This window comes from Dromaius novaehollandiae, chromosome 6 (genome assembly GCF_036370855.1).
Source record: "Dromaius novaehollandiae isolate bDroNov1 chromosome 6, bDroNov1.hap1, whole genome shotgun sequence".
Classification (NCBI taxonomy): domain Eukaryota; kingdom Metazoa; phylum Chordata; class Aves; order Casuariiformes; family Dromaiidae; genus Dromaius; species Dromaius novaehollandiae.
The window spans coordinates 10,905,418-10,918,187 of NC_088103.1; the positions used below are offsets into that span (position 1 = coordinate 10,905,418).

At 38.9% G+C, this 12,770-nt stretch overlaps 1 protein-coding gene across 1 annotated transcript in view; it reads right to left on the reverse strand.

The window, feature by feature from the left end:
- The window catches only part of MYPN (myopalladin), a 50,903-nt gene that overhangs the window by 23,374 nt on the left and 14,759 nt on the right, over positions 1-12,770 (reverse strand). The window contains exons 5-12 of the mRNA XM_064514457.1: positions 12,425-12,572; positions 10,444-10,515; positions 10,095-10,236; positions 8,806-8,829; positions 6,640-6,756; positions 5,529-5,895; positions 2,804-3,391; positions 970-1,117 (exon numbers count right to left, since the gene is read on the reverse strand). Of these exons, the coding sequence (XP_064370527.1) occupies positions 970-1,117; positions 2,804-3,391; positions 5,529-5,895; positions 6,640-6,756; positions 8,806-8,829; positions 10,095-10,236; positions 10,444-10,515; positions 12,425-12,572 (1,606 nt within the window). The remainder of the gene's footprint in view (positions 1-969; positions 1,118-2,803; positions 3,392-5,528; positions 5,896-6,639; positions 6,757-8,805; positions 8,830-10,094; positions 10,237-10,443; positions 10,516-12,424; positions 12,573-12,770) is intronic.

A 12,770-nucleotide genomic window follows, 5' to 3' on the forward strand; every position in this document is an offset into this window, starting at 1 on the left:
TCCTTGCATGTTCTCTGTCAGAAGGCCTAAATAGACATTGTGAAAAGTTCCCTTATTCATGACAAATCAGGGCAAACTGCTATTTGTTGTGTTAAGCCTGAGCTGGTGGGACAGCTACAGATGGCTCCATGGCCAAGGTGAGGGCAGAACAGTTGCCTGCAGACAGAACAGCTAGCCCATAGTCCTTACTACATCCTGCTGTTATCCAAGGGCAGGCAAGCCTGCCTCATAGTGATTTCAAACTCAGAATATTGCTTCATTTTTTATTCCTGCTTTAATTTCTAAATTTTAATTTTAATTTAATTTTAATGGAACTGCTCAGACCTGGTGGATTTATTGATTCTACATAAGACTGAACTGATTCCTTGAGCTTTGTAAAAGGCTTGTTATTTTGCTAATAATGCCAGCCCGAATGCTTGGTGCCAGGAACAACTATCAAAATCTTTATTTGTTAAGTTCCTAACAATTTCCTGTCAGTTCATATAAATCAGGAGATTTGGAAGAATATGTTTAATGCCAAAAAATGAAAACAGCATTTTAGTTCAACCAAAGTAAAAACAGAAACTTTTTCTTTAGACAGTTTGATTACTCCTTAGTTTGTCTTAGAAATGCATAGTGTGTGAATGTGCAGGTGTGCAATGAGTTGAGCAACTTGTAAAGTGAAAAAATTAAATCCAAGGTACAGAAGCTTCTGTGAGAAGAAAAAAGTTTCACATTGCTACCATTCTCTAACAGAGATTGTCAGAAATTAAAAATGTAATTTGCTCACAAAGTAAAACCTCTGCAACTCATACTTCCTATTTAAAGCTCCAGTTTGCTTTTCCAAAACAGCACTTACCACGAAAGGTTACTCTGCAAATAGCGTAGCAGCTCAGCCCCACAGCCATACAAACATCTATTGTTCTACAAGTCATAATACATGTCTTGTTCATGAGTGAAATTTATTTTAATAACACTTGATTTTCTTACCTGCTGACTACCGTGTTGATTAACATCCTCTCTGAAATGCAGTTTTCTTTCCAGGTCCTTTAGAAGTGCAGCTTTATTGTCCCGAATAGAATCATCTGTTGATAATGTCAGAGGCTTCAGATTTTTTTTTGTTAATCCCTGTGTTGAGCTATTAAAAGAAAATTCTGTTACTAGCATGCAGCAACCAATATATTTTTTTGTCACCTGAGTGATATTATATGTTAAGCTTCAACTTTCTGGAGGAACCTATTATTTACTTATGCGGAAGAAGCTAAAGTATAATATAGGATCTGATTTTTGGTGCACTATTTTAATGGTGCATTCCATTCCCATTAATGCCAGTAGGAAGGAATTAAAGAACACATCTAAAAGAGAATAAGCATTATAATACTGTAATAACCATCTTAGTTCCATTTCTGGAATAATGATCTCACAGTGAAGGCCCAAGACATGTACAGGTGTTTCCGTAGGTACACAATTACTACATTTTATTGTATCAGGCAATAATTTAGAAAGTCAGTACAGTTTCTTATCCATTGTCATCTTATGTTTTAAGTGATCATTCACTCTTTTCATGAACTGTTACTTCTTTCATTTCTTCCACCCTTTTATGAGACTTTATAAGTGCAAAGAGGATAGTTGTGCTTGAGCCCTCGTGCACCCGCTCTGAGGATAGGCTTAGGCAGAATTTTAGAGCCTTTACCCTCAGCAAAGCTTTCTTGTGTGTGCCTGCCCACGATGCCCGGGCCGTGAAGGGCGCCAGGTGTGTGCTGCCCGCAGGGTGATTGCTCCACTCCGCAGGAGACTGACTACCTTTCTGTGCTCGCAATTAGGAGGTCTGAGAGTAGCAGGGCAATAGTGGTTTGAAGGCAGGATTTCTTCATGGAGAGAGTGGCGAGTGCTACCCATACAGGGTCACTTTTTTCTGTTAGAAATATAGATTGGTGGATGTGGTGTCGGGAAGAGAGGAGATTGCCGCTTACTGGTGGCTATCACTGCCTTGAAATGTACCATGAGTAAAAGTGGGGAAAATACTTCGTACTTTGTGCAGAATTTGGAGTTCTCTGGATGAAGTGTTGTATCAATCTACCGCTGTTAGTCATGCTAACACAGGGTTCATGTAGTCTGTGAAAGGGATATTAATTTCAACTCTACCAGTAAAAAGGGGACTCTTAAGGCAACAACCTTTCCAGTACATCATCATCCTTTTTTGCTTGTTTGGAGGTAGCCATTCTGTCACAGCAGTCATTCTGACTGTCAGTGGACACATTTACGTGCAAACCATTAACTCTTTTGAGATTTTCCAGGAGACTTTAAATATAGAAGATATTGCAACCAGAAAGATACCTTTTCTTAAGTTGTTTTTTAGATTTACCTGGCCTTAGAAATGACTTATGTTATGAGGTATCTTGTAAAACTTTACTCATTGCTTACAATAGATAAGAATGTTTTTATAGCTCATATAGACAAATAGTCTTAGAGTGACTTATCCTGCATGCTCATGCAATCTCTTTTCTCCTACTAATGCAGTCCTGGGAATCTGACTGCGCGCCAAAATTCTTCTCTGTATCTCTTTTTAAACTCTCATTTCTCTATCTTGATTTTATATTACCCTTGCGGTATCTTGTTACAGAACCTACTATCTCTTTCTTCCTTAACTGAATGTAAAGGTTAGATGAAATGACCAAAGTATATGAATAGCTTGTGATTCTGTTTTATGAATGACTTGCATATCAGCAAACTCCCCACAGAACCCCTGAACAGAAATGCATCTCAGTTTGCTTCGGAAGCATTTCTTGCCCCTGCTTCGACACATGCGGTTTACGCTACTTACGTAACTGGTGTACATCTGGGCAGTCCCATTGCGTTGGTTGATGGCACAGTAGGAAGGGAAGGAAGAACAGCACTAAGAAAAGCTACTGGATTCTGCACCCGGCTGGTTGGGGAGATAGGAGCAGGAGTCACGCTTTGAGGCTGAAACTGTTTCCCGCTAGATGTAGGAACTGTTAATGGAGGCAATATGGATTCTTTAGGACTTGGTAGAGACTGTTCACTTTTGCTTGTAAACCCTCCTGAAGACCTTGACTGGGCAGATGTAGAAGTTCCTATGAAATTTTCCTTGTTATTTGCTCTTTGGGTTCCCTGAGGGACACTGCTGAATGAGGTCACTGAGGAGCTAGAAGAGGAATTGGTGGGTGATGTGGTCTGTGGTGGTAGGAACTGCTTGGGTCGGGTGTAGCTGAATGATTGTGAAGGAGAGGCTTTGCCTTGTTTGTACATGGTTGAGGTGGGCTGTTGGTTGAGTGAAGTAGCAGAAAATGAAGTAGCTGAGCTGAATGACAGCTCTCTTGTAGCTGTCTGATGCAATTGCTGTTGTTCAAGCAAGACCTGGTTGTGGAGCTGTTTTAACTGCGTCTGATCCCTGCATTCGAAATAAAGATGAGCAAAATCGGTCATAAGCCATGGTAACCCCCAAACATACTGGCCGATTACATTTCCATATGTAGTTACCCACATGTGAATTGCAAAAGCAAAAGTCTATGCCCTGTGACAGAGAGGTAGGGGAAGAGGTAGAGAAAGCTGCTACATGATGTATTCTGTGACATTATGGGAAGAGCATAACGTTAGCTGGCTACCAAACAAAACTTTTCCTTCCTCTCCCTTTCCTTGCCAGTGTCACAATAAAAGCTTTTTGGTAGAAAATTATTTGATCGAAGGTGATTCTTACGTTTTAACAGATGAAATGTAAAACTCTTACTTGAAGACATTCTGAGGAATAACATTGTCAAATTCTGCTCTACATCACCATGAAACTTCCCCCTTGTGTAACTAAGAGTGGGATTGAGTTTATAGGAATTTTATATGAGCATTTGCAATCCAGATTGCAGTCATTCATCTCCACTTAAAGTAGGTTCTGAAACCAGCATTCTGGCTAATAAAACTGTGTAATAATCCACCACAGGAGAAAACAGTTTAGGTGGTTGTGATGTTCAGTGACAGGCAGGAGAGTACATCATTCAGGGAGGATGTGCATTTCATGCCATTTTTATTTCCTAGATGCTATTTATTGTAGAGGTCCTTAGGGTTTATTTACTTTGCAGTTAAGGAAACTATTTTGCCATGTCAGGTGGTTTATTTTGTTATTGTGTATTTGGAAATACAGCATATGGAAAACAGGCTAACTTTTTCCCTTCCAAAAACATAAAGGACATGGAGGATGTGAAAAATTGTCATATAATAAACTGTCCAATATTAATTAAATATTGTTAAAAAGTGAGAAATGTAGAAGTAGATTAGATGTAGAAGTAGAGAAACAGACATCAGCCAAAACTGATGCTGTCCAACCAAATCCATGAAGTCAACAGAATTCATTTTTAGGTAAAAGAATTAGTGTTTCTATAATTTATGGCACAAAGATCATATTAAAGGTAGATTAAAATAGCAATTTCAGGCTTTCAAACACTAGAAAATTGCAGAACTGAAATTGTGCAATCCTCATTTTTTCTCTTTCATCTGCAAAATAATGCACTCATTTGTTACAGGTTTTTTTCTGAGAGAGAAATCCTGCTTTATGCAACCATTGGGCAATACAAATAAATAGGGCTTCTGCTTACCGCTTAAAAACCCTATAGCGCTGAAAGAAAATAAGGCTTTGAATATGGGGCTAACAAATAAAAATCATTGCTCCAAGTTCTGCTTCTGCTACACAATATGTAAGTTCTGTTTCCCCCCTTGTAAAGTTGGTACCATGAAATTGTATCCCTGCTTAAGAATACAGATGAATGACTTTATATAAAGTCCTTCCTGGGCCTTTAGTTAAAGCTTCTGCCTGTTTAAGAAATAAAATGAAGGCCTCCGTATGCTCTTTGGAAACTAGATTGGGGAGGTTCTGAATATGCTGAAAGGTTGTTTCTTCATTAACAGCAGCGTGTATTCCAGAAATTGTCCTCTAAGAAAATTACATTGCTCCGTAAAATTTCCCCTCAGACTCACAGTGCCCTAATCCCACAGGTGCTTGTTAGTTCAGATGGTTTCGCATCATCATGCACCTCCAAGTATTTTATCTGTTTTAGGAGATTACTTTTGTGGGATATAAAGTCATGAGGCATAGCCATGTGGCCCTGCATTTGCTTCCTGTTATATGTATAAGGCTAAATATGTCTGCTTTTGGCAAAATTACATACTCAGAATTGAGAGAGAGACATTTGAAGAACTTGCTTTTATTTTGCCTGCACACTAGCCGTATTGTTCATCTCTTGTTTACAGCAGAAACCATTGTGGAGTTAGGGCATTTAAAAGCAGAAAATATTTTCCTTTTGAATTTGGAGAACACTTTCCTTTTCTCAAAAGGGATATACAGAAAAAAAATTAGCTTCTAAGACTACAGTTTAGTTAGACCAGCACCGTGTGATAAGGACTGTCTTTTTTTTTTACTGTGCCTGAAATTTTGCACCTAGTGTAATAGTGTCCTGGTCTATGAATAGGTCAGGTACATGTGGTAGTAGAGATACTGAATAATACCAGTGACACTACTGAGACTCAGAAGCCCTTTTACTTACAGCTTTGGTTTAGCCAGTACTGGTGGAGGTTCCTTGGAGGGTGATGTTGGCTCTGGTATTTTCGTTGCTTGTCCATTTATCCTGTCTGGAAAATAGCTGGGTCTGATTTGGTTTGCAGCCCCAGGTCCATCCTCTGATGCTGATTCACTTTTGTCATCTTCGGGCAGCTTGAAGTGCACACGGAGGCCTATCTTGGAACTTGATCTGGGTTCATTGTGGTTCACAAGAACACCTTCGAGTTTAGGCTTTGGGGGCTGGTTTACCACAGGATGGGAAGGAATACATGGGGGAGGTTGATGTTCAGCAGCAGTTAAGTTGATTGAGCTCATTGTATGAAGAGTATCAGCATTGCTTCTGTCCTCAGATGCTAAAATTGCAAATATTAAACTTCTGGTTATACATAAATACCATGAATTATAATGATATAAAATCATGAAAGCTGCAATTTGCAAAAACCCTAATGAGCTGTTGGAATGAGTTATTTGACCTCATTTATTTAACAACCAATTTCCTTAACAAAGAAATATCATAAAGTGAATAAAAAAGAGCCATAACTAGTGTGGAAGATCCAGTAGTGGTCTACAGCCATGTTGCCCATGAATTCCACCAGCGTCTTTAGGATACAAACTTTCATTACAGAGGAGTCACAGCTTTTTTAGTTGTGAAGAGCACTGCCAGACCTTGAGCTAAACTGGGGGCAACAGCTTGCTGTGCCTTCATTCACAGGTTCTTTGCTCACCTATCTGCTTTGTGCCTTAGTAATGTAAATCATTTAGGCAGTATCAAAGGATCTGTTCTGAGGTTTCCTGCTTTGGGCTCTGCACTAGAGGTTTATAGAAACAGCAAACTGGGCAGAGACACCGAGAATCCAAAAATGGCTATTGCCCAAATCCTGAGGTCAGCAAGAGTTTCCTTTGAGGAAGGGCTGCTGTGGGATTCACTCCATAACATCACTTGCTCCTTCATCAGCGTCGGTGGCATGTTTCTAACTGGGAAAGGGCACTCGAAAAGGCAGCGATCTGTACGTTGGCTAAGCGTCCTGGGCTGCACTGTGTGACAGCCTGCTGTGCTTACATTTACTGGCAAGCAAAGGACTAAAAGCATCTCTTACCTTTGACAGTCAGATGAGCTATACTAGATACTGTGCCATATTTATTGCTCGCGGTACACGTAAAACTGCCAGAATCTTCTGAGAATACTTCAGCAATTACCAGAGTACAAATTTCCTCTGCAAAGCATCAGAGCAGTGTTATTACTTTAAGCGAACACGCATTGAACAAACACACAAAGACTTGGCTACCCTGGGGGACATTTCTTTAACGTTTTCCACCTTGCTCAGTTTGATTTTTGTTTCATCAGTATTAACAATTTTGGCAAGCTTTGTGTGCAGCAGCTGTTACCAGCATTGTCTGCAGCAGCTGGTTCCCTCTGTGCTCCGACATGCCCAGCCGAAGCGAGGAGGAACAGGTGTCGGCAGTGCTTGGAAAACATGGGAAAATGTCCTCCTGTGCACATGAAATGCAGCCTTTCTCTCTGAAGAGCCTAAAACGGCATTTGGAGAAATAGAGTGGACTCTGGCCTCACAACTCACTAAAACATGGATTTTCTAAATCTCTTTGCAGATTGAAAGATTAGTTATAATTAACTGGGAACAAGTCAAGTAAAGCCACCCTGTGAGGTGAAGAGATGCAAAATGCATACACTCAGGCCAGCGTTTTTCAAAAGCGCCAGTGCAGGTTTGCAAATAGGGGGGATTCTGCTAATTGTCCCTACAGAAAGTTGCCTTTTCCCATCTTCATGAAGACTCATGTAAGCGCCAAAAATGTGTGTGTGCAAAATTGTACTAGGAGAAATGAAATTCTGTCTTGAAAAATCAGTGTGGGGTTAGGATATCCCTGTATAGGCAGCAACTACCAGCTGATGACTACCTACAGTGGTGGGATTTTACATATTTTGCTTGGTCAGAGAGCTGGGAAGGGGAGGAAGGGTAACCTTTCAAATATATTGAAATGTGGGCTGATAGCATTTCTTCAATAGTGCTTACTTTGCTACCATTTTGCAAGAACCTTTCCTAAAAAACAGGTTTAATATTTTATCAGTATTTCTGTAGAAGAATAAAGCACATTTAAATTTTTTCATTTCATATTATCACTGAGGAGAATCTAGTAGCAACACAGAAATTATTTGCTAACAGCTATAGGAGAATAATAGTTTATTATAGTACCAGGATTATAGAACTGATTTAAGGCATTATAGCATCCAGTTTATAGTACTTGGATTTGCCAGCCATTGCGCGCATGGAAATCCAGATTCCTTCTGAATGAGTAGCAGGTGATGAGGCAGTGACAACTGCACCCAACTGATTACCCTCCAAAAACTGCTTCACATTACTCAGCAGTGATGCCACTGGACAGTAAAGGAATGGCATCGGTGTGGTCTGGTAGGAGCTCCATTTTTTACTTCCTAAGTCTAAGAGAGAGACATCGCAGAGAGAGGGAAAAATACAGGATTTCTCAGAGTCTCTTTCAAGACACTTGTTGGGTTTAAAAGCTTTTAATGGGGCAGGGAGCAAAGTTATGGAATTCCATATTCCATAAGAATTAAAACTCATTTAGTAATTTTCTTCTTAAGAGGGCAGTTTTATGTTTTTAACAGTGAAAAGCATAACTACGAGAGTGATTGTCTCATGGAGAGGTAATCAAAATCTGTAAGGCTTCTCTGCTCAAATCCTGCAGAGTAGCCTACGTTCTGTTCTGACCCTCAAAATTAGCAAATCCAGCCACTTTTATAGGATTTGCTGATACCAGGGGTGGAACACCTGATGTGACACTCTCGTATTACACTGGTAGGGAGCAAAGGGAATGGCTGACATGGCTAAACATCTGATGCAATGCTCCCTAACTGGTAAACTAGATAAAAATAGCTCAGTCCTACATCATCTGGTTGGTGTACTTCTGATCCCCAGATATAGGAGACTTTCATACGTTCATTTTGTTAATCTTTAGCTCATAAGAAGGTAACAGTTAGGCCCTAAGACAGAATTGTGCCAAAGCAAAATAGAAACATTATTTTCTTCAAAATTATAAAATTAATTCAAGTTCTAGTGCATTTTACATCCTTTAAAAATTCTACAGTGAAATGCATCTCACCAATAGCTATAGAACATTTTTAAAAGTTACCTTAATTTAATTGTGGAGTTCAAATACTTCTTATTTTGTGAGGTTAAATCACCATATTTATATAACCAAAAAGGAATAAACCTTTAGATGATACTCACCTGGTTCAGCCATAGATCGTGGTTCTAAAGGGAAGAGCAGAATTAGCAGAGTGAATATATTTACTGTTGCTAATACAATTAATTTTTTTCTTAGAGACTAACTATAAAGCTTGATCTTCTCTATATGATGCAATATTCCTTCTATTCCTTCTGATGCAGTTTTCTGTTTAAGGGCTGGCAGAGATGGCCAAGCCTTGTACTCAACAGTATGTCAAGTCTACTGAACATGTGTCCTTATTTCAATTGGCTAAAATTTTGGTGAAATATTACACTTAAACTTGAAATTGTTTTAATGAAACAGTGTTTGTCAAATTGAATCTTTTGCCTGATCTCTTTGTGGTTTCTCTTAGAACATTTATACTGAGGTTTTCTACTCCAACACAAGGTGTTGGAATCAGATCCTTAGTCAGAGAAAGATTTGGTGGAAATATCTAGTTATTTTTAATAATGAACCATTTTGTCTTCATGCTTATGTTTTATTTAGAATTTCTTTTTTGAAAAAAAGTTCTTATTTACTATAATGCTATAGTGCACTATAGTATATTTACTACAGCATTTATGAACAGGAGGTAAATTGTGCAAGAAGTAGTTTTTTGCAATCTTAGTACTATTTTAGTGTGTCTTGAAGACAGTTTCTGAAACTATCACACAGTGAAATCAAATTATGTTAAAACATTTTTTCATTCAGATTTATTTTAGTGTGATGTTTAAAGAACTTCTATCAAGTTTTAGCAGTTACAGTATTCCAGAGAGTTTTGAGGAAACTGCAGGCTACATTTGAAAATGATAGTAAGAGCATGTATTTACAATATCTATCATGTATTGCGTGCGCACACATGAATGCATAAGCATATGCCTATATCAAGTCACTTTTGCCGATAAATAAGCAATCAACGGTCCACAAGCATTAGTATAATAGCACTTAACCTTAACTGAAAGATGAGGCACTTTACAGGCGATGGAACTGTATGTAAATGGTTATAAAAAGAAAACCAAACACAGCAGAAATAAGACTGAGTCAGAAAAAGACACTGAAATAGCAGACAGATGAAAGTGGAAGGCCAGATGATACAATAGCTTGGGGAATCTCAGACAAATACTACCTGTGAATATTCTGTTCAATTCACCCACAGTTTTGGCTTTTGGGACCCAGTTTTTATTGCCATAAAATATGGCTTAGGCAGTTCTTCCTATTGTAATAAGAAATTCCAAGTGTTGCTATGTTAGGAATTTTGTTGCATGCCTATATTGTATTAGATCTAACAGTTCCACACAGGAGACATACATACTTTTCTGTAATATCCTAAAATCTGGAGAATCTTCTATCAGTGTTCCTTCTCTGTACCATTCAACCTTTGGAGAAGGAGCTCCTTTCACCCGACATTCAAAGACAACAAGCTGCCCTTCGGAAGCTGAAATATCCTGTAACATCTAATAGAGAAAATGAATAGACACGGTCAGTTTTATTGGTCCAGAAGTAATATTGATTTTCATAAGATTTCATAAAGCCACTTAAATCTTTGAATGCCTTAAAATGTATAAATAATTCCCTTTTTTGCTTTGATAGCTATAACGTTTTAATTAGCTCTCCATACAATTAACGTCTTTAATTTTCAAATATGTCATAAAACAAATTACCTTTGTAAATACAGGAGCAGCTATTAGAGGTCTTCCATCCAGTCCTTGCAAATAGTTAGTGGGGCTTTGACCCTGTAGATTGCAGAACATGACAAGATGAAGTTGAGGTATACAGAGGATATTTTTCCATATAGAGGAGAAGCATGGTGTGTCCTTGCATGCTAATTAAATCTTTTGAAAATTAAAAAGCTCAACTACCACTCCTCTTGGATGTTAAATAGAGAGGGCTTCCCATTCATAAAGTAAAAATTTTATTCTAGGTTAAATAAATTCTGAGACTGAATATTGAAAAATGTATTGAGGTTAGGATAGCATTCCTGTTATAGAGCCTTCGACTAAAAAATCATTCAGGTGCTGTATACTAGAAATACAGAAAGTGTTTGGTTTTCCTTAAGAAAATAGTGTTCCAGAAGGAAGTGGATACCTGACTTTATGCCGATTTGCAAGACAAATCCTTGCCTGAGCTTGTGTGACGTGTGTTTTATGCTCTTGGAATGGCACAGAAGAGATTTTGTTGGGGAAAAGTGCAAAACAGCAAATTTAATGGGATGAATAAAAGTTGCTCTCCTGTAGACTGCTCGTAGTGATCTTCCTGGATGGACTGCTGCCTGAGTACCATAAATGCTGTTTTAAAACATTTCCTTATTGTGTTAATCATGTCAAAAAAGACTTCATTGCAGTGTATTGTAATACCCATCATTAATACTTCAGGAAGGCAAATCTATGTAGGCTGCTTGGTGTAGACTCCTTTTAAGTATCTGACTTACAAAATATTCATGGATGTTAATAAGGGAAAGTTAAGTCATGTGTGTGCTACTGTAAATCTTCTCCTTTGCCAAAACTGAACAGATTTACAGAGGTGGAGTATCACCCTATTCATCCGCCTTAGTGAAACCAAAATGAAATTACTTTCCTCCTAGCAAAACTTTCTTCTATATCTTGATTAATCAAGTTTTTCTTTTTGATGGGAATAGAAGCTGCCCCAAATCAGCACAATTAATCGTGCAATCAGCACAATTAATCGTGCAATCAGCACAATTGATCATGCAGAATATAGACAGATTTTATAGGTAGAGTCTTATAAGCCAACAAGACTGAAAGTGCTAATTTTTGAGGCAACTATCGGTCTGGAGTTAGGCAACCTCTGTCAATATGTGTTACGAAGGCTTAATTCTATTGTCTTCATAGTCGAAAGTAAACTTCCATTACTTCAGCTATTCTGTGTCCATTTATCGGTTACCACCTAATTCTAGGTTGTAGACATTTTAGAGGCAGTTCAGAGGGAGTTTCTTGTTAACATTTCAGTTTTATTTGTTCATAACTTTTCAACTAAATATGGCTAATAATTCCTATTAGGAAAGCGTCCAAGCTTAGGAGTATTCTGATAGTTTGCAACAGAAGGGACTAGAAATATATGCTAAATTAATTAGAAACTCCTCAATACGGATATTGAAATGTTATGTGCTAAACAAGCGTAACTACACATAAAGTAAACATAGTAGTGAAATGATTTGGCCTAAAATAAGTCTCACTTAAATAAAATGATCTGAAGTGAGTTTTGTAGAGAGAGGGAAAAATCATCAGCTGTCACTATTGAAAGTGAATGAGTCAGTCTGCGATATGAAGACTCAAGCGAGCTTACTTACTCATCCAAGTGCCCTTCGCGGCATGCAGGGTCTGACCTGCCGGCGCGCGCGGTGCCCGCCGCTGCCTGGGCTGCCGGCAGCTGCTCCGCTTGCTCACCGCTGCAGGGATGCCTGCAACCTGGGGGTGAAAGGGTCCCTTCCCTCTGCCAGGTGCTAAAGGTTAGCAGGCAGGCATAACATCCCTGTGTACGCAGCTCCTGCATGCTTCTGCTGTTCAACAACACAGCAAAGCGAAAACTAGGAAATCTGGGGGTTCTTACTCATAAGCTGTAGAAGAAATACCTTTCTAAGAGCTTTCCTTTTTCCTTGGAAACACACCATATTGTTTCCCATACCTGATTAGCTGGTATTGACGCAGGCTGAACCGGTACAGACGCAGGCTGAACCATAGCAGATGGTGCCTTGGAGGTTTCTTGATGCTTGGTTGCAGCTTTAGCAGCAGGAGATGCTGCATTCGGAGAGATGTCAGCTGGCTTTGTGGTGCTGTGAAATATGAACCAAAAAGAAAGTTCTGTTGCTTATAGTATTCTTGTGTAGCTGGAAGCTGGAGCTACGTGTGTCCCCTAGTTATGCCCTTCCCAGCTACATGGCAATCCCAGCCTCACTTCTGGGACTGGATTCCAGTTAATCCGAACAGATAGGTACTTCCAGGTAAATTGCATTTTGTAAGAATCAGGCTGC